General features: G+C 41.3%; 1 protein-coding gene across 3 annotated transcripts in view; it reads left to right on the top strand.

The window, feature by feature from the left end:
- Positions 1–20900, top strand: part of BRF1 (BRF1, RNA polymerase III transcription initiation factor 90 kDa subunit) — a 159940-nt gene that overhangs the window by 70419 nt on the left and 68621 nt on the right. Inside the window, exons 1-7 of one of the 3 annotated variants that reach the window (XM_017738853.1) lie at positions 21–918; positions 2343–2492; positions 4065–4158; positions 13913–14039; positions 15346–15385; positions 15475–15567; positions 16242–16520. In XM_017738853.1, coding sequence (XP_017594342.1) covers positions 2375–2492; positions 4065–4158; positions 13913–14039; positions 15346–15385; positions 15475–15567; positions 16242–16520 — 751 coding nt within the window. In that variant the 5' untranslated portion in view covers positions 21–918; positions 2343–2374. The other 2 variants (XM_017738852.1, XM_008637261.2) reach the window with 2 other exon arrangements.

Below are 20900 nucleotides of genomic sequence, written 5' to 3'. Positions count from 1 at the left end.
CCATCCTCCGGGATCTTTCGGCGAGGACTGACCCCCGCCACTGTGCTCGTTCCCTGCGGGCGACCTGCAGCGGGGATCGGCTCCCGCTTCGCTGCCGGCCCTGCCGGCCCGGGAACCACTTTCGGTGGGGAGCACTTTTAACAGTGCTCCAAACTGTTCTTACATCCCTCTTAGTTTCTGTGTGGCATCAAAGTTCTTCCAAAAGTCCGAGTTCCAAGTCAGATTTGGGATCAGGAGAGAAGGGAAAGACTTCGGAAAAACAAATGCTCCTTTTTTAAAACATGAAATCATCTTTTTCTTGCGATCTGCTTCATGGCCCCCAGCGTCCCGTTTGAGGAAAACCAACGGGGTTTTGCCCAACTGGAACGTGCTCACTTGAGTGGAGAGGTTTCAGCCCCAGAGGTCACCCAAAGCCAGAGGCGACCCCCTTGGGAGCAGGGCGCCCTCAGTGCACCCATGCTGGTTTGGTGCCTCTGGAAGGAAGCAACGTGTTTGGAGTTTGCAGCTTCTAAAGGTTTATTTATTTATTTATTTATTTATTTATTTATTTTCGAATGTTTGCATCCATGCAGGACATGTCTGTGCTAACCCGGGTTCTGCTTCTGATTCATATATTCACTCTCTTACTTTTTTTTTTGGCTTCTTCAAGGCTTGCTATTTAAAACCCACCCACGTATTCATTTTCTGACTGTTTGGTAGCTTCAGAATTCAAATTAACGATGTGCAATGTTTTGTCAAATGACCTGTGGGCATGAATGTCAGCAGAAATGTCTGAATAGCTACAATGCAAATGTGTAAATGCTCCCGAAACTCAGCTCTGAAACTCAGCTCCAGAGAGAGAGCTGAGAGTGGCTCCTTGCTCTGCTCTGCTCTGCTCCGTTCTGGCGGCTGCAGGAGCTGAAGCTGGTCACTCTCCGGGTAAGACGAGATGGAAAAGCAAACCAGACGTTGCTTTGTAACATTGTACGTGTTCCTGTAGTGCAAAGAGCGAAGTTTAAATGTATGTTGAACCCCAGGCTATGGCTTCTGAATGGTGAGGTTTTTTGTTGTTAAATTTGGAATTGGTCATTTCTCTAGAGTAGGGCTTAAGTAAAATCATACTTGGAAGTACAGAACACCTGTCCTTAGAATCATGGGGATTGGTGAAGTTCTCCGAAACCTTTGATTTTTAGGGTCATGTTTAGGAGGGGACTGCAGCCTGGAATTTCTTCAGTTTTGAGGAAGTTTGAGGTTGGAAGTTCTTGCTTTATAAGTGCTTTCACTTAAATGCTTCTGCGGGGCTGATAGGCATTATCACCTATGGTGTGATCTTGGTAATTATGGATAGCAACAGGGCATCATTGTTAGAACTTGGTGCTAAATGAGACTGCTTTGATTAGTTGTAAATCCCTAAGATTTTTCCAGTGTTTTGAGCTGGATTTTCATCTTTATCAGTTTAAGTGCCCACACAGGGGATCAGCCGAGGAAATTGAGTTGAGACTAATAGTTAACAATTTACCGTACATCATGGATTTTCGGTCAAGTGATAAAAGGCTGGCAGGAAATGAGAAATTGATATCTCAACTAAGAGTAAACATGTGTTAAGTGTAGCTTTTACAAGATTGTTTGATAAATTATAAATTGGTTTAGGCAGAGCACAATCCATACTGACATATTTTGGTTAGTTTGAAGCTGATAACACCAATGCTTGAAATAAGTTTATACATCTGGAGGCAGATCTGTGGCTGATGTAAACTGTATTAGTGTTAATGATGTTAACTGGGTTCCAGCACTTTATGCTGATGGAGAGTCTGTCTTAGCGTCTGTCATAAACAGTGTTTTGTATTCTTGGAATATGAGTCTGAGAAGCAGCTATAATTGACTTTGAAGGTAACTACATTTCTGTTAGGGAGGATTTTAAGCAAATAAATTTTTTTGAAGCTTACTTTGTAGTTAGGTTTGAGATGAAACATGCAAGTTACCTTGTTACTTTTTGAGAGACGTTAGAAGTTTTGGGCCTAGATCATGTCCTCATTCTGCAAAAGCTTTTGTAAATGCTTCACTTTGGGCATGATTTCACTGATACCAGTAACACTGCTCACTTGTCAGAGTCAGCCTGTGCAGCCTTGGGCACTGAAAAGTGTGTAAGAATGCTTGTGCAGTGTTTTAAAGATCTCTTCTCTATAAAGCAAGAAAGTATTTTGTTTTAGGTTATCTAAAGAGGTGCTTCTAAAGCTTGGTGGTCAGGGGATCTGGCCCTGCAGCACAGTATGTGATTGCCAGACAAACACAGCAGCCTCATTGCGCTGCGTTTCCTAAATCGATGGTAGGGTTAGACATAATTGTGTTCCTTTCTGTTGCAGATCCATGTTTGTATATTCCTCGTTTTGCACACATGCTGGAGTTTGGGGATAAGAACCACGAGGTGTCCATGACAGCTCTGAGGCTGCTGCAGAGGATGAAGCGGGACTGGATGCACACCGGCCGCCGGCCCTCGGGGCTCTGTGGAGCGGGTATGTCAGAGCCTGGGTATATCCCTTCCCCCACAGCAGGTGGGATGGGAAAGCCTGGAACAGATGAGGACTTTCCCCTTTCATTGGTGGTATCTACATTCTTGGGGTTTTGTTCTGTCAGGCATCTACAGATTATATAGGTCTTCATCGAAATAGCTTCTGAAACTCTAACTTCGTTTTTGCCCTTGCTCCTACAGTACTTGCTCAGATTCTTTGTAGCTTACAGTTTGGATTTTTTTTAAGCTCCTTTCTGGTGCTTTTCTTGCCCCCACTCTGCAGGCTCTAACTGCTAAAAGGTTTTTTTGTCAGCTAAAATGACACCATTAGTGCAAGCAGTTTGATTTATGTCTTTACACAGAGTCTTATGCAAGAAGTGCCCTCTTTGACCTGTTTTGTGAAATTATTTTTCTCTCTTTCTTCATCTTTTTCCAAGATCTATTGCTGTCATGATGCTTGCATAAAACCTATGGGTTTGGCAGGGCCACGTTAAAAGATAGTAGCCAGTGAGGTCAGAGTAACAAAGAGTGTAGGTAGTCACAGGGTTCATGTATGTGCTTTATTTTATTTGAAAGATCTTACATGCGTATGCACGAATGAAAAGTAATGCTCAAAACCTTTGGATACCCAGGACTATGCAATCTTTTTGACATTTCTAGCCCCTTTTTGTTAATAGTACTTGATTGTTGCACATTGCTAAAAATTTGAGTATAGACTATGGGAGAGCGGTCTGCTCTTTGATGCGCTACATGGGCTGTGTCCACACAAGCAAGTAATTTAATTCAACAGACATGGATCAATAGATGGAAGCAGGTGGTGCTGAGCCCCCTCTATCCATCCATGCAATATGCAGCTCACGTGTTGGACTGTGGACTGGGTTTAGTTTGGTTCCCTGGCCTAAATGTCTGTGCCACACATAGATTGAAGGACCAGTTGTTAGTTCAGCCCTGATGTTCCCTTTAGGAACACTTTAAACACATACCAGAAGTGGAGCTCTGGTTTAGTTTCTTCTGTAAAAAAGCACTTTTGTATGCTTAAAACTGCTCTGCACAGTGAGCTACTGTATGATGAGTGGGGGTAGTGCTTCAAAGCAGAGCTGGTGCTCTGAATCAACACACCATGTAAATGCAACTGGTTATCTGGCTGTCCAGAGCATCTTGCAGGAGAGCACTTGGGCACCAGCAAGACAGGGATGGTAGTGGCAGCAATGAGGAGACCAGCTTAGGCACATCCAGTGTTTCTCTGGAGATCTTATTCAGGACAGAATTCAGTGAGTTCTGCTAAAAACATGATAACTGAAAATAAGTGATCATTGAAATGTTCTTGTGCTGTAGATGACAATACTAAAGCACGGAATTTTTCAGGGTGCAATTTGTGCTCGGCTTAGTGGGTAGAGAGCAAATTTTTTAAAGTCAAGTCCATCACCAGTATTCAAGGACACAGCTGAGCATAAGCATTTCTAGCTATTTAGCTGAAGGCAGGAACACAGAGAGGGTATGGTTACCTGACTGTTTTCTGCTTTTCTTCAGGAAATTTCCCTCTTTTTGATATTAACTTTCCCTGCTTGTTCTCTAGCTCTGCTAGTGGCGGCCAGAATGCATGATTTCCGACGGACTGTTAAAGAGGTCATCAGGGTGGTGAAGGTTTGTGAGTCTACATTAAGGAAAAGGTCAGTGCAGTCTTACTGCTTTTATCTTTCATTTACAGTACTGAACAGTGACACAGTCTAAAATAAATGTGCATTGGAGAAAATTAGGTTATTTTCACACGTGCCACGAATTAAAAAAGTATCTGTTTTAGATGGTCATTTTAAAGTACTAACACCTCCTTGCCTCTTATGTAAGGCCTCAAATGCTTAGCACAGATGGTAAGGAGCACTGTGCCTATTTAACAGGTAAGGCAAAAAAAGCTGTGTCAGTAATATTAACAGTATTGTCATGTCCTCAGAAAAAATAATTTATTGATTCTCAAAGCTGACAGTCTACTGTGATTTTTTCATTAATCCTGAATCCAGTGGTGAAGAGTCTTGTCTTTAAGCTTTTACTGAACAGAACTTTTCAAAATATTTTGCTGCAGTGTTCATTTTTGGTAGTGTTGCACTGCTAATAAATTGAAGACAGCACAGTGAGTCTAATGACAAGTTCAGTGAAGGATCCCCTGAAAGTGGGAATTTTCCAAGTACTTTTCGTGTGTTTGTTTTTTTAAAGATCAAGTAGCATTTTCCATATTTTAATGATGTAAGCAGATATCCTGTTTCTGTCATTTTACTTTTGAAAAGTTGCAACATACTCGTTCCCCATAGGTTGAGTAAAAAATGAAATAACTGAAATACCATGATTTCTGTTGCCCACAGCTGGAAATTTTTCTATCACCAATATATTCTGATATTTGTTCCCCCAAGGTTTGTCCATAGAAAGCTTCCTTAGTGTCTCTCTTCATCTTACTGGAAGCAGCTTAAGCATATCGAACCAAGCCTAGTACCTCTTAAAAATAGTCACTTATTAATTGTGGAAAATGTTTTTGCCCCAGATCTTCATTAGTGGAACAGGAATGATGCTATTTTCCTCCTATGCATGGTATAGGGATAAATTTGAAGTGTTTTAAATGCTTCGAGGTGCTACAGCTATAAGGATGGAGCAGTACCAATGCCACTTTTTTTCTTCTGGCCAAAAGGTCATGTGTTTTAGTTGTGCATTTTCTATGATTAATGAGTTATGCACCACGATCTACTCCAAGATGCTTTGGTTAAATAGCTAAAGAATTTGTACTTACTAAGAAAATGAGCATAATAAATTAGAGTTGGAAGGAAAATTAATTTGAGCAATTGTTTCAGGCGAGAAGATCTTGCTTCAAAATTCATACTTTGAAATGTTTACTCAAGTCACACACATCAACTAAAATGACAGCCTTATTTACTTTGACAGGGTAAACGTGACAGCTGAATTATTTTCAGGCAGCTATAATTACAACTATTTATCACGAATCTATAAATTTGATTGATGTTTTTCAAATACGAGCATGTTATATAGTATTTAACGAAGGCAAATTAAAAAAAAATACCTTTGAATAACTCTTTCTGCACTCCAGTTTTTTTCCTTTTCTTTCAAGAATTCCTTTCAAAATGCCATCAAATAGAAGTTGTCTAAATGAATAAGAACTTATTTCACAGTCTTAAAAATTCCTTTGCTTCTCAGTTTGATGTGCAGTTTTATTTCCTTTTAATTATAGTTACTCTGGTTGGTAAGGAGCTGCTGCTGCTGCTTTGTGTTTTATGAAGGTGTTGGATGCTGTGCTCACTGCTGATGGCTTTGCCCTGACAGCTCTGGAAGTGAAACCCAACATGAGTCCAGATAATGCTGACACTTCCAGCCTGCAGGTTCTGCTGTGTGGTTTGATTTAGCTCCTAGCTGGCTTCTTGGGGAAGCACAGACCACTGGAAGCTGGGTTTACTTTTGGTGCCCATGGCAGAAATCTGCAAGGAAAGGCCCTATACGATGTGCCTCTGCCTGGCAGGGGACAGGAATGTGTGGATGAGGATGCGGGAACGATGCTGTTTAGGAAATCCTGATTGGGAATTCTTGTTTTGGGGAGACCCTCAGCAAGGGCTGGCAGCCCTTCCCTGAGAAGGGCACTATTTCTGGTCCTGGGCAGTGCAGCTGGTGGGACTGGATTAGTTCACCCTGTTCTCAGTCAGCTGGAGAACACCAAGCCCGCGTGCCTGGAGGCTATGTCCTCTTTCACTGCTCTGAGCCGGAGGAGTAGCTCTTAGGAGGCGGTTCACAAAAATGTGATATATCTCCAGGTTATAAAAATTCACAACCTGGTCATAAGGAGAACCTGTTTTGGAAGGAAAAAGCGACAAGGCATGGCCCATGTGTGCAGTCACTCATCTTCCAATCAAGAGTTCTTAATTTCGCTTAAAAAGCAGTGCTTGTTTGTTTTTAATATGTGTGGGTTTTTGGTAATAGTGGTAGAGAAAACTTTGTAGTTACTTCACAGGGCCTTCTAGTTTTATGTTTTGAAGCACACAATTAAAATGTAAAGCTTGTTGCTGTTGTTGAAAGCGAACTTATTAAATATTAATAAATGCACTGATAATTCTATCTCATTTCCAGTCTAATTGAAATTATATTAACTTATATATCATTTTATATATTCAAAGTACTGTACAAATATTAACTAATTAGTCAAATTGTTATTTTCTATGTAATCATCCGTGGAGGTAGCAGAAATTAACTTTTAATAAACCCAATCCTTTTATTTAGTTCAGTCCTCACATTTGTGCCTATGTTCAATGCACGTGTCTTCGCCTCTGCCTTTTTAACCTTTAAATGCTCTACCCCTTCATCTTTTTATTCACCTGTTGCATGCTTTCTCTGTGCTCTAAATTTTGTCTTACCTTTAGTAAGAATAATTCTTGTAATACTTGTCCATTGTGCATTATCTAATACTGCGTGGCCCTTACGCCTGTTTGAAGATCTTAGGCACTTCTTCCATAGAAATAAAAAAAAATCAGCTTATCTTTCCTAACGTTTGCATTTTGCCGCTTTGGCTTGCTCACTTTAAATTGAACTGCTTTTTGCATAAAAAATACTTCTTCTCAGTTCCATAAAGTACTGTCTGCTAAAAAACCTATTTGTGATGAACTTCAGAAGCAGTAAAGCTTCATTTAGAAGAAATTGGAATGAAAGGCCGGAATGCGTTTAAACATCTCATTTTTGGGGTGAATGCTTTTTTTCTCACAGCCTAATAGTGTTTCGGGAAGGAAGACAAGACCTTTTACGAAGGAGCTTCATTTACCAGTTGTAGATGCTGCAGGGACTTTGATAAATGCGGTCCTTTGCTTATATCCTGAGGACCCTGTTACAGCTCTTTCAATGACTGAGGTGATAATTTTCTGGAAAAATTAAAGATTTATGCATAGAGATAAATGTACTGAGTGTACTGCCTGCAGCTTTTCTTTTTTTTTTTTTAATTTCTGTAATATATGGCTGGCATAAGCCTCATGTCCAAGCTCCCATTGCTGTCTCAAGCTGGAGAGATGCCTGTGAGAGCAGGCAAGGCGAGGAGCTGGTCCGTACATGAGTCTGGAGTCAGGATGAGAAGGGAAAGAAACAAGGACTTGGGTAGCTGTGAGGTGGCTGTGAGGTTGTTGTTTTTCAAAGCATCAAAGCCCTATCAAGGCCGGGACCAAAGGGAAAGGTGTGTGGAAGTCAGTGTTGGGCTGTGATCCAAGTACAGCCGTGCTAAAATTCTGTGGAGGGTATCCTGTGGATCAGTGAGAGCTGGTGACCTAAGGTGTTTGAGCATGGAGGGGCCGAGGATGCTCAGAATGCCAGAGTTGTGTAAGGGCTCTTGGTTGAAGTGTGATGTGGAGAGAAGCATTTAGAATGCCAGGAAATTTATTTCATGTAAAGGAGATTGTGGTGATGTCTGCTCTGATCTCAGCTCAGCAACCAAGCAGCTCCTTCACTGGTGGCTGCTGCCGTAAGCTAAATTGAGAAATATCTCATGTCTCCAGTTAAATCAATTCAAATGGCTTACAGATGATTTCTAGAAACCTTTCTAGTATGGTGAGTAAAATACAACTTGATCCATGTGGGCTGATACTGCATACCTTTCTAAGGTGGATTGTCTGGTTTAATAAAAAAAGGTTTTATTTCTGAGGAATCCAATTTCACAGGCAATGTTCCTTTTTATAAATCCAGCTTCTATACAGTTAGCAAGTTAATACATTAATTAGATCCCTAATACATTTTAGTACATCGTACTTAAAAATATAATTTCAAAATTGGTGACTCTTACTTTTGAAACAGTCAGTAACTTATTCACACTAACTCAGGCTTAGATCTTGTAAATAGTTTTCCTTTGTTTGACTTTCCTCATCTGAGTGGCTGTTAAGAAATTAAGCAGCTCTATTTTTCTTTTCCAGGAGATCATAGAGTGCTTTTGGCAGACCACAGCAGAGGAACCACACTAATGAAGCAGAATTTTAAGGAATGCTAACACGTTTTGTTTCGTTAGCATGGTGTGAGCATTTGAATCAGGGGGAAAAAAAAGAGCAAAAATTTTCAGGTGGTTTGGACTGAGAGAGTTCTGGAATGCCCAGGGATGTCTGCTAGTGGGATTATCCAGGGGCTGACAGTGGGCCACAAGTGTTAATGCAAGTTAACTCTGTGTGTAAGCATTTGTAGAATTGGGTCTTTAAAATTTATGCTAATGAATTTGTGACAGTTTTAAATCTCTGTGTTGGTGTGAGCAAGTAACAGGAACTAATTCTAAAGGCTGCTTTATTTAGTACAATCTTTAGAGGTACCTGTTTTTAATACTTAAAGAAACATCAGAGAGTTGCCAGCAAATGAGCCCCATAAATTATCACTCACCTATTAATTGGCAGTAAATGACTGTGTGTGTATGCTCTTAGTCCATTGCAAAAAAGGTGATGTATATTAATGTTGGAAGTTGTTTAAAGGTGAGAATATTTCTCTTAACAGTTGTGTTGGGCAGGGAACAGACAGGCTAATTTAGCACAGCTCGAGTGATAAGTTATAAGTTGCAAAACTACAGCAACTGGATCACCTCTGATTTTGTCCTTACCTTTAGTAATGAGCTGCTCATTCATACAGGCGTAAAACTACCTTTTATATTGCTGAAAGTACATGTAAAAGTATATATATGTACAATGTTTACATATCAGGAGATTACTCTTCTGTTTACTTACTGGTAAGTACTGTTTACTCTACTTACTGGTGGCTACTGGAAAAAGTTTTTGTTATGTCATGTAGGAAGCATTTAATAACTGTTTCTGATACATGTTCTATATTGAGTATCACTTTTAGGGTATGTGTTCACATACTTCCATAAATAGGTCATGTCTAAACATTGTATGGCTTGGAAAAAAATAAGGAGAGAAGGATGATGCAATAGATGGTTAGATTTGTGGTATAGAAACAGTGATGGTTTGAACACCAGTGGGAATGCTGAGCTTCTCTCCTGTGAGTGCACAGGTTTGGAAGCACTGATGAGGGTCAAGTTAAAACAGTGGGGATGTTCTGCAGTATTCTGGTTCTTCACTAAGACACAAAAGTACATCCCTTACTTTTCCAGAGTTTGGAATTGTCTGAGGTGTCAAATCAGCTGATCTATTACTAGAATATTTGTAATTGATATGACAGTTAAGATTATGTAGATACCATGTAAGTTATTATTTACGGTTTTAATTATATTGTTAATTTGGGAAAACTCAGGGGAGTTTTAATTACCAGCACCAGTTTGTCTTGCAATAAAGATTTTTTTTCACATATTTCTGCTAACAGTGTGTCATATTCAGCTTATTATTTTTCTAAAGTATTGATAAAATACTTTAAATACTTTAAAAAGACCTCTCACAACAGGTAACTTAAAGGCTGATGGCTCAGGCTAAACCCCATGCTCCCTCTTTAAAAAACAACTGTCTCTGAAGTTGTAACTTGTTTGCCCTTCTGTATGGAGATGCAGCACAACATAATCTCTGCTCATGCTGCCTGCTTTCTAGAGCTTGATGATTATTGTCTATAGGTAGGAGGACACCGGGGCTGTTCCTAAATGGTCTCTGCTTAGAAGTCCCTCTTGGGCTTTGAACTTGGGCTTCTGAAGCATTTGTGAGTTGGACTCCAGAAGTCCTTGTTCTTTTGTGTGCTTCGTCGCACCCCACTGCTTGCAGAATCTCAATTAAACATTAAAACCGAGCCCTCAGCTGCACACACGAGTCTGTTTTTTCCATCACTGTAGACTGGATTCAGGAGTCTCCACTGGAGGGTATCCCTGGAACAAAACGAAGTAAAAAGGACATTGCATGTAACTTCAAAATGATTGACCCATTTTCCCTTATTGGGAGTTAAATTAAGTGTGAACAGAATCGGTTTGCTGGTTTGTGCACAAAAGTGCTTTATCAGAAGCAGAGGTGTGGTTTTGTCTGTAAATGGATGAAACAACAACTGTGGAAATTTTTCTTTGTAAAAAAGGGTTGAAGTTAGAGGCAGATGACACCAGGCTCTGGAAAAACTTTTCTCCCAAAGGAATTTGCTTGAAAGAGTTTGCTGTGAGAAACTGTAAGAGGACGGTTTATCCTGGAAGTTGAATCTTAGCCTGAGCTGCAGTGGTTGCCTCTGCTTTGACTATAAATAGAAGATCCTTGTCTGCCAAATTTCAATTTTTAGAGCCTTTTTGAATTTATGCCAAGGAAATAATATTTTAATTTGTATATCTGTTTATTTTCCCTCTGTCTGTGCATAACTTAAAGTGGCAACTCTTATTAAATTTTTGTAGGTTAACAAAAGTGAAAAATGAACGTGGATAGCATTTTTATGTGGGACTTGAAAAATAGCCTGTAGCTATTTTTTTTTTTCATGAAGCCACTCCCTTGCCCCCAAAATTATTGTGTTTATAATTAAGGTTGCGTCAGTTTTTCTTAACTGCCAAACTAATGCTGCTTTGTTTCATGTGGTGCAGACTGCTGCAGCATCAGTTTGTTGCCTTGGTGGCATGTGTCCAAACAGTGGATAAAATTAAAGAAATGTTTAAAAATTTGTAGACAGGATATCAGCCAATGTAAAATGTTGAGGCAGGCGAGTGGTTGGTAAACGCAGGTATTTATTTATATCAAGTTAAAGGAGAAAATGTTGAGTGTGCAGCTTGCTCTCCCATGGAGATGATGCTCAAGCTGGTGTCCTGACCATCAGGGATGGTTCCTCATTTTGAGAGGAGGGCTAGAGCCTTGGTGGCAAGACCTGAGGGAAGTGAAAAAATAACATGGTGCTCTAAACTTGTATCACCACCAGTCTGTGCTTAAACTGTGATGCTGGCAGCCCTCCCCACCGGGTGGTCAGCCCTACCCTGCTTGGCTCACATCAGGACTGAGGAAAGGAGGGCACGGGCATGGGACTGGGTGCTGGTGGCCCGGTCAGATGGTTGAACCGTGCCGTGCTGTGGGTTTGAGCTCCTTGGCAGCAAACACGATGTAGCTCTGCCCTGTCCTAGTGCAGACACGCCAAAGGTGTAGGGAGAGACCCATCCTGCCATTCCAGCTCAGGGTGGAAGCTGGTGCTTCAGCTGGAGATCATGCTGGCTCCAGCACATTGGCTCACCCCAGGGCTGAGCTCTGATGGGTACAGGGTACGTGATGTGAGTCAGATGACACTGTGGACAGGAGGGGGACAGACAGAGCCTGAAGTGTCTGCAGGCAGACGTGCATGGGGTTAGGTGCTGACACCCAGGCATGGTCATCTTGTCCCCAGCCTGACTTCATGGGTTCTGCTCCTGGTGCTTTCCTGGCTGCTTGGCATGCGCAGAGGTGGTGCCACTTTGGTGGGGCTCTGGCTCTGGCAGCTCATCTCACACTCGGAGCAAGTGTTGAGTAAACAAACTGTGTGTCTTTGCCAAAGTGCACCTTGGCTTTTAACACTGGGAGGAGAGTAATATTTAACAAGGCGAGGCTGGTTGGGAGGAAGAGTCTTGCTGAAGTGGGGCTGCCTGTGAGTACATGATTAATTCGTGGAGAGATGGATGGCTGTTCTTTAATGATGGTGACTGGGAAGATCCATGCTCCTCAAATGATAGATGGGCTTGACATTAAGTGAATCCTGAATTAAAATAATAATAACAGTGCCCTAGCCAGGTTTTACCTCTAGCCTGATAGATGTGGCTCCCTCCTGGAAGGTGGGTAATGCATTCTGGAAGCCCTTTAACGCCGAGAAAGATTTCTAGTCTTTTTAATTAAAAGCTGGGTGCTGCTGCTGCCAACAGCATCCTCCTCTCCTTTCCAATTTGATCTGAAAGAGAGGAGGAGGGAGCTGGTCCCTGGTACTCTGAGGGAAGGGTTTGGGCTGTCAGTCACTCTCAAGTACATGGCTAATTTGGAGCTTTGTGGAGATGCTTGAATTCCAAAAGCAAGTCTAGTTTTCAGAGGCTTTCTTATCCTCAGCAGCACTAATTCTGGCTGGCATAGCCATGCACCGGCTCAGTGCTGCTTGCTGTTGGAGTTACACAGAGGTGCCCGGCTTTCTCTGTGCATTTCATGGCATGAGATGCTGCCTGTGTCCTCTGGCCTCTGCTCCAGGAGTGGGATGCCTCCGGGCAAAGTTACAGCCTGTCTACACCCCTCCGTACGGGCTGTCTTGTCTTGCTCCTCAATTTATAAAGGAAGAAACACAGAGACTGATGAGGATGTAGCAGGAGAATGTGGCTCCGTGCTCTTGGCGTTGACCCTGGTATTGGCTAGAAACTGAATTTCTGTCCTAGAGAAAATTCCTCCTTCGGAAGGAGTTTCATTGCAACCAGAGGTAGAGGAGAAAACTGAGGAGAAAACCACAACTGTTTTTAGGGGGAGAGAAATGCAAAAAGGTCCCGTGCTGAGAGCACTGAATCACCATTTTTAGTTCCTAAGCTTTGCAGATGGAAGCCTTTGTCAGCTCTGCTTCCTCTGGAAGATGGGAATATTCCAGCGAAGCAGCTGCAGACCCATCATTGCCATTTTCCCATGGAAAATGTTGATATTATTAAAAGGGCACTTTCTGTCAGAGGAACATTCTGCCAGACGTTTCCTGACCTGGCTTTGTACTTAACCTTTTGTCTCATTTTCTCCATCTGTAAAATGGATGTGCTCATTCTCAGCCACCTGTATAAAATGCTGGTATTTGTGGATTAAGTTATGACCACGTGATCTTATTTAAGATTGAATTCCTCTGAAAGATTCAGCTGCTTTCATGGCAATTCCCCATGAAGCCAGTCCTGTCTCTCACATAGGTAGGGACTTTTAAAATGCAAACATTAAACAAATTCAAAGTTTATTATTGTCAAATTATGTTCATCCATCTATTTCATCTGTGTGATGTGAAAATGATCAATTTATTTTACCACTGCTTCTGTGTGTCCTGGGAAGGTTATTTCTTGTCCCTCTTCCAGCCTGCTTAAGAGACGTTACTTTAACATTTGCTTTGTGTAAATTAATCATGCTGACATATCAGGAAGATTTTTGAGCATACTCCTAAACTATGATGACAGATATTTTATTTGGTGAATCCATTTTGTTGTTGCTGTTGATAACAAAAGCAACGAGAGGGGAGGAATGAGCCGTGTTTATTGTCTTAGTTTTGTCTCTACTTAATTGACCGTAGGGTCTGCAGTATTTCTGTTCAATCTTTGTTCATCAAAAAAAAATGTGTGTTACATACTCTAATAAATCAAAAGCTAATTTGGGATATGAAAAGATACTTTCTTTGCAGCAGATGAAACAATTAGTAGCACTTCAGTTTTAATGTAGTCTGTGTTTGAGCCAGAGTTGCTAAGGATGACATGTTTATTCCATAGCTTGGCAGCTTGCAAATTTTGTTACTTTCAAAAGAGTTCTTGAGGATGTTTTGGTCATGTGCTGTATGCTTTGGTAGGTTGACAGAGTTTGAAGATACACCAACCAGTCAGCTAACCATAGATGAGTTTATGAAGATTGACTTGGAAGAAGAATGTGATCCTCCTTCGTTTACAGCTGGTCAAAAAAAATTGAAGATACAGCAGGTAAATTCTGAATCTGATATCTTCTGTGTTTCTTTTCTCTCTCCTCCCTCTGCGCATTCCCTTTTGAATCAGTTAATGCTAAATCCTAACTGACCAGCCCTTGGTAAGGTTTAGTACATTTATTTCGAAGTCCTTGAGAGAAGGATGAGCATTAGTTAGATGAGCATACGATACCCATTAACTAAAGATATTTTTTGATTTATTGGCAAATGGATAATAACGATTGAAACACACATGGACCAAGCATCGGTGATGGAAGGACATTTATTGAACAGAGGCACAGATATTTATACTGTTTAAGCCTCTGTATAACAATTTCCATTTGTTCTGTCTGTGCTAGCTAATGCATAGCAAGCTGTAATGTTACTTTTCCTTTTGTGCACTTGCTTATCTTGCTGCAGGATGTTCTGCAGTCTTCACCGTGGTGTTCTGTTCTGTGCAACAGGATGTGATTTTTGCAGTTTCTTCTATCTGCATCTTTCTCATAGCTCGTGCTGTACCATTTTGAACAAGTTCATGTTTAACCCATTCTGTTCTGCAGCACTGGGATAGTTTCCCAATTAAAAATGTCACAGATCAGAAATGTGCACTGTTTTTAAGGTGATACCTGTGATCAGGAGAAGTGCCATTACACGGAACTTTATTTAAATAGATAGGAAAACAATAACCCATTTACTTCAATGAGACTGCTGGTGGTTTTGTGTGGTACACCACCTGCTTCCACAGAGATTAGTTCTCATGTGGCTTGATTTCTTTACAAATCATGAAGTAAAGCTGGCAGCAGAGAAGATTTTACTGCTGTCATAGTCAATTCTTACATTATTGGTTTGTTAGGGTTTATGTTTGCTCTAACTGTGCTATCATTTAAGGTCTGTAGGGGTATTAGTGATGTTCTCAAGAACCAGCCAGGTGCTGTAGGTCAGAGCTTCACTCTGCTATCACCAGTGTGCTCTGTCTGGTGTGGACACTCCAGTCTTAGCACTGTCCTTGCACTTCCCACATCTATAGGCACAGTCACAGAGTCTGACTGCTGGAGAATGAGGCCTTTTATTTGCAGCTTGCCAGAGAGAAGGCTCCTTTTGAAGTATAGAGATGGGGGAGATAACATTTGAAATTGGTTAGTATTTTGAGACCTGTCTGTCATACCTGTCTAACACTACAAAGTAATTTCAGTGGTGATTCAAAACCTGCTTATGCTTTTGAAATACCCTGCCATTCTTTGTGTCTATATACAGCTCACAAACAGTTCAAAATTGTGCATATTTTTTTAGTAATTTAATGTTTATTTTGTTTATTGTCATTTCAGCTTGAGAAGGCACTATCAAAAAAGCTGGAGGATTTTGAAGGTATAAGTTGTGTTTAGTGTAACATATCACTCATTTCTTCAATATTACATCAATGATTGCTGAGTTTTACTTTTATTTCAACACCACAGGAGAAATATCGAGCTACCAAGATGAAATAGAGATTGAATTAGAAAACAGTAGACCGAAAGCAAAAGGCGTATTTGCAAATTTCACTAAAGATGGTAAGTCTATAAAGTCTTATGACTCCTTAAATAGTATTGAGTTCAGATCTGGCAGTCTGAAGTGTATGAATGTTACGGTGATAAATGTGATCATATATATGTTTTCACAGTACAAGATCTCTTGCATTGGGGTTCTCTCTGCCAAATAGGTGGTTCATAAATGAGTCTTCAAAACAACCACATTGTTCATTGCAGGGATAGTTCATTAATGATTTCAGTTGTTTTTCTTTCCTGGTGCAGTATAAGCTTGGCACTGGCACCTGAGAATGTTTCTTTTCATCACTGAAAGTGCAGTGGACCAGTATCTAGACCCTTCTGTCGCCAAATTCCCCAGTTGACTTCCCATATGGAAGGGCTATGTGCAGGTTGAACTGGCTATTTTTAATTTGCAGTTATACCAGGAAATAGCTGACTTGTCTCACAAAGCCCTTTTACCTAATGTGATAAGATGATGCTTCTGTTTTAAATGATGACTGTAGTCACAAAAATACATTTTAATACTCAAGGTAATGAATTTGAAGAGCATCTGGAAACTCCATGTATTCATACATTGAACTAAAATATTGTGTATTTCTTTTACAGATTACCTCTAAAGATTTTCGAGTGCTTCTCTATTTATTTAGTTTCTGTAACAGATGGTATGCAGTGATCTGTTGGGTTTTCTCCCCTTACAGATTCTATAGAAGATAATGCCTCTAGCATACTTGGAGAGGAGGAGGCAGAAGATGAGGAACTAGAAGCAGCTGCTAATCACTTAAACAAGGACTTTTATGATGAACTTAATGAGAAGGATAGAGATAAAAGTAATGAAGATGGAGAATGCAGAAATGGAAATGAAACTCTTGTAAGACCCCCTGCACTGGAATCCTTGCTTGGCCCACTCCCCACTGCTGCTAGTCTTGGCATAACTGAGTCCATCAAAGAGTGCATATCCACTAAGGACCAAGAGCCTGGTGAGTAGGAGTTCAGCTCAGAGCAGGAACTGGACACAGGCAGCCAGTTGTGGGTTTGTTGTGTCATTTCCATGTATCTTTCTGGTTACTGTGGTAGCAATTCCGTGAATCACTGAGACGTCGGGGTACAGGAGCTGTGAGGCTGGATGGGACCAGTGGTCTTGGCTGTTGATGTGGTTGTTGACATTTGCTCTTCTGGAAGCTGCAGGAAAATCTGGGGTGCCTAATTATTTTCTGAAGCCTGAGAGTGTGTATCTCTTGGTTAAGTAGATAGTTGATTTGCAGTCATATGATAGCTGATGGGCATATTTCAAGCCATGGATTCTCAATTAGGAAATTGGAGGAAGCAGATTCCTGTAAATATAACTGGAAATTAAAACCCAAGTATGAGAATCTTAGATCAAGGCAGACTTTCTCAGGAGACATTTCACTGGAGTCAAACATGATGCAGTCTGTCTCTGATTGAGAATCTCTGCAAATAGCAAACATTAAAAATGTTTGCAAGAGGAAGTAACTGGTGTTAAGCTTTTTTCTTTAATACAGACTTCAGTGTGTGTTGTGCTGGTTTTGCTCCATTTTTCTTAAAACCCCCAGATCTATCTGCATCATACAGCTCTGTATAGCACAGTTGGGAGCAGGACTGATCAACTAAAGAAGCCAGTGTCGCCAGAGCCAGTATTGCAAACAGCCAGTCATCCAGGCAGGTTTGTTTGCTTTTTCATACATGAGCTTGAACTTTATGGAGATGGCATTTTTTTAAAACTCCTTTTGCATCTTAATGACTCTGAAAACAACATATCTAAGGGGCATTTTATTCTTTATCACAGTTAATTTTTCCATCATAAGACACACCCATCTGAATCTGTTTTGTCAGCTTGCTTGGAGGTCTGTGCAGCAGAACATTTCGTTATCCAGACTGTTGTGATGCTGATTTCTGTTCAACAGTAGATGAACTGAATGCATTCAGATTCTTATTACATTAGTGTTCAGTCTCCAGAAAAGTAGCAGGATGATTGCACATTTTTATTTTGTACAAACAAATTCATATAGAAACAGTTGAGTGGTTTTGGTTTTGTTTTAATTATGATTAAGAAAATGGATGGCTCATGGCTTGTCTTTCTTCTGGAAATCAGCGGTTCGTGTCGCAGAGAGGTCAGTCATGGCTAGAAGCTGTTGTTGTCTGGTTGGCCAGTGACCTGTAAAAAGGAGTTCCCAGTGATGGACGTTTCTCAGCTGGCATTGCTATTGACCATTTTAATGGACAGGCTGAGGACTGAGTGTAAAGATGAAGCTAAGCTGGTGTAGCCAGGGAGGTTCCTCTGAGTCGGGCTTCAGGCAGGTGGGCAGGAGAGTGCAGAGCTGCTCATGCCATGGCTTGTCTGCCTTTGCTGTTTGTTTTCTTGCAGAAGTGGAGGATGTGCCAAATGAACTGAATTTCGAAACCAACCAGGTTTCAGTATGTTCACTCTCTTCTCCTGAATCTGAGAAATCATTGCAGGTGTTTGAACAAGTACTTATTTTCTTAACATGTTATGAAGCTCATATGCAAAATTACTGTTTCGGTTTTATTTTGATTATAGGTCCTGCCCGAATCTTTGTTGGATTTGGAGGTTTTCTTTGGGTGGTGAGGAGGGTGTTTGAGGGTTTTTTTGGATGGGTTTCTTTGTTGTTTTGTTTTGTGTTTGTGACTGCTAATTTATTTTAACAATTTCAAAGTTTCGTGTTAAGCCTGATTCACTTTGGTTATGCCTGTACTGCAGGGTAGTCGTTCTGGGTGCAGTTCCCAGCCTCCAGGCCCTTGCCATGCTGTGCCTGTGTGGTGTGGGTGCATCCCAGTGATGTGTGTGTGCATCATCCCCCTGAGGACCTGGTTTCCTTCAGGAAGTCCCCTGTGCTCAGAAGCTGTAATGGAACCTTGATGTGTTTTGGGTGAGTGGGAACCAGGTCTAGCAGACAGGTTGGGAAGTACATCTGGCTTGCAGTTGGCATGTTATTATGCAGAATACAGAAAACCTCTTGTTAAGATGCCTCATGTTGGTTACCTTTGTGTTGTAGCTCTGAACCTGATGAAAACCAGTGTAGATGATTCTGGCACCTCAGGCAATGTTGTTGACTTCTGCCTCATAGCTCTGGGAAGTCTGGAAAGGTAGTGTCTTCTTCTGTCAGACCAACTGGTACAGTTGTAAAACTTAGACATTTTCCAGGTTTGTGGGCCCTTCTTCAGGCCTGAAAAAGAAATGGGAGTTTTCAAAACTAAATACAGGATGAGAGCAGTTGCTCAGAGTTTAATTTGAGATGACACAGTTACAGATTGTCTTGAAACAAAAGTAGTTGGTAAGTGTGGAGGGAGGAGGGAAAGCTCCCAAAATTTCCTGCATTTGTCCTACGTATTTGAATTTGGTTTAGTGCAATTTGTATTGTGAATCTCAGCAGGCCATGGCTTTGCTGTGGTAGTTCATGTTCCAAGATCCAAGTCCATTGGAGGAGGGAGAGTGCTGTTGTAACACTGAACCCTTAAGGTGATGTTCTGGTCCTTCTCCACAGCTGTGTAAGTCATAAACCAGGAACCTGTCCCTTCCCTCAGCCCTCTCCAGCCCTGAGGCATCTCTCACTGTGTGGGTCAAGCTGGGCTGGAGACCTTATTGAGATGATTTAGTATCTCCTGCTGGGCTGCCCATGTTGTTGGATGGATGTATCCTGTCCTGCCAGTTCAGCAGTTGGAAGCAGTGTGCCTGGTGCTGCACAGTGAGGGTGCCCAGCAAACTCCTGTGATGTGCTGCAGGCAGGGCAGGTGGCTCCTAAAGAGGAGCTCTGCAAACAGGTGCAGTATGTGCAATGTTTGGCCTTAAATGCAGGATATCTCTCCTCCTCTCTGTAATGATCTCTCTTCCTCAAAAAACCTCTGCTGCAGGTACCTTCTACAAAGTCTTTTTATTTGGCTTTGGCATGTGGTAATTCAGTTTATAATTGCCTACATCAGCTGCTTTGGGAAATCTTCCACCTTTATGCTACAGTGGCAGCAGCAACAGCAGAAGGCTTCTCACAAACTGCTTGTGCAGATAAGACTTAGGTGCAGAGCCGAAATATTAGGAAAAAGTAAGTGTATTTTTGCTCCACTTACAGTTGGTATTTGAGTAGTGTGAGCTTGTCTGTATGAATGTTTTATGAAAAGCACAGTATTTTAGCAAATTTGCATTACAAAGACAGCATGTAAGATACCAGGTTAATGAGTCTGAGGCGGTAAAGTGCTTAGAATAAACACTACATTTGACTGTTTTTTCCTACAAAGTGTATTAATTTGCAGAGACTTGAAGCTGAAAACTGTTTGAGTCTCTGCAAACGACTTCTTTCTTATTCTTCATGATAAAAGTGCTTTATGGTGAGATCTCAGTTTCAGAGATGGAGATCAGGTACATCAGTCTGTCCATTTTCCTGACCATGCAGCATCCCAGCATCCTCTCCACACTCTACATGCTCTTTCTGATTCTCAGTTCCTGAAAAAAAGTGCACCATTTCATTTAGGAGACTGTCACAGTCAAATATCGTGGAGTTTGTTCTCAAGAAATACCATCCTTTGGTGTGAAATTTCCCTCTGCAATTTATTTTTATGTCCCTTTTTTACCACCTCAAATACTTCGTCATCTTTCTTGGTGTTTCTGTCATTCTGGTGTTTGCTGACTATCGCCTTGTCCTTTCCCCATTGGTCTGTACTCTACCAGTTCATCTCTTGCCACATGAAGAAAAAGTGGGAAAGGTCTGATAATAACAGAGATAAAGGTAAAATACAGGGTGTAGTTTACCAAATAACTTTATATAACTTCCCCTTCATAATCTAGGTACGGTTTGAGACCTGATTTAGGCTTCGTTTTGAATTAAAATTCACATGCAGTCATTTAGGGCAGTAATTTCAAGTAATGTGTGTGCGGTGGGTGGTAACGTGCTCCTGCATGCCCCCATGAAAGTAAGCGGCTTTAGCAGTGAGCAATTGCCGAGCAAGTACCATCTTGTGCCTGGTTAGGCACCCAGCGACCTGCATTCACTGCTAATTTCACTGAGAATACATGGGAAAGCTTCACAATTAGCAGTTTGCTCATTTATTGCTCCTCGTATTTACGCCTCCATTACTGCTGCAAGCATAATCTGACAGGGGCTGAGGTTGAAAGATATTGCCATTGATTTCTGTGGGTGTTAAGGACCCCATGCAGGCACTGTTCATTGATTGTAGTCCTTGTCCCTGTGTACCAGCACTGTTCAGCTTCTTATTCAAGGAGGATGTGAAAAGTGGCTAAAGGTGATCTGATATGAGGTGGGGATGGGCTCATCCTCCCGGGTCTTACTCTTGTGTTCTGCATTTCATCCCCTGCAGCTGCCAGCTCCCAC

Source organism: Corvus brachyrhynchos, unplaced genomic scaffold, assembly GCF_000691975.1.
Source record: "Corvus brachyrhynchos isolate BGI_N302 unplaced genomic scaffold, ASM69197v1 scaffold245, whole genome shotgun sequence".
In the NCBI taxonomy this organism is placed as follows: Eukaryota; Metazoa; Chordata; class Aves; order Passeriformes; family Corvidae; genus Corvus; species Corvus brachyrhynchos.
Note: the sequence above shows the minus strand (reverse complement) of the source record. Positions and strands in the feature narration are given on the sequence as shown.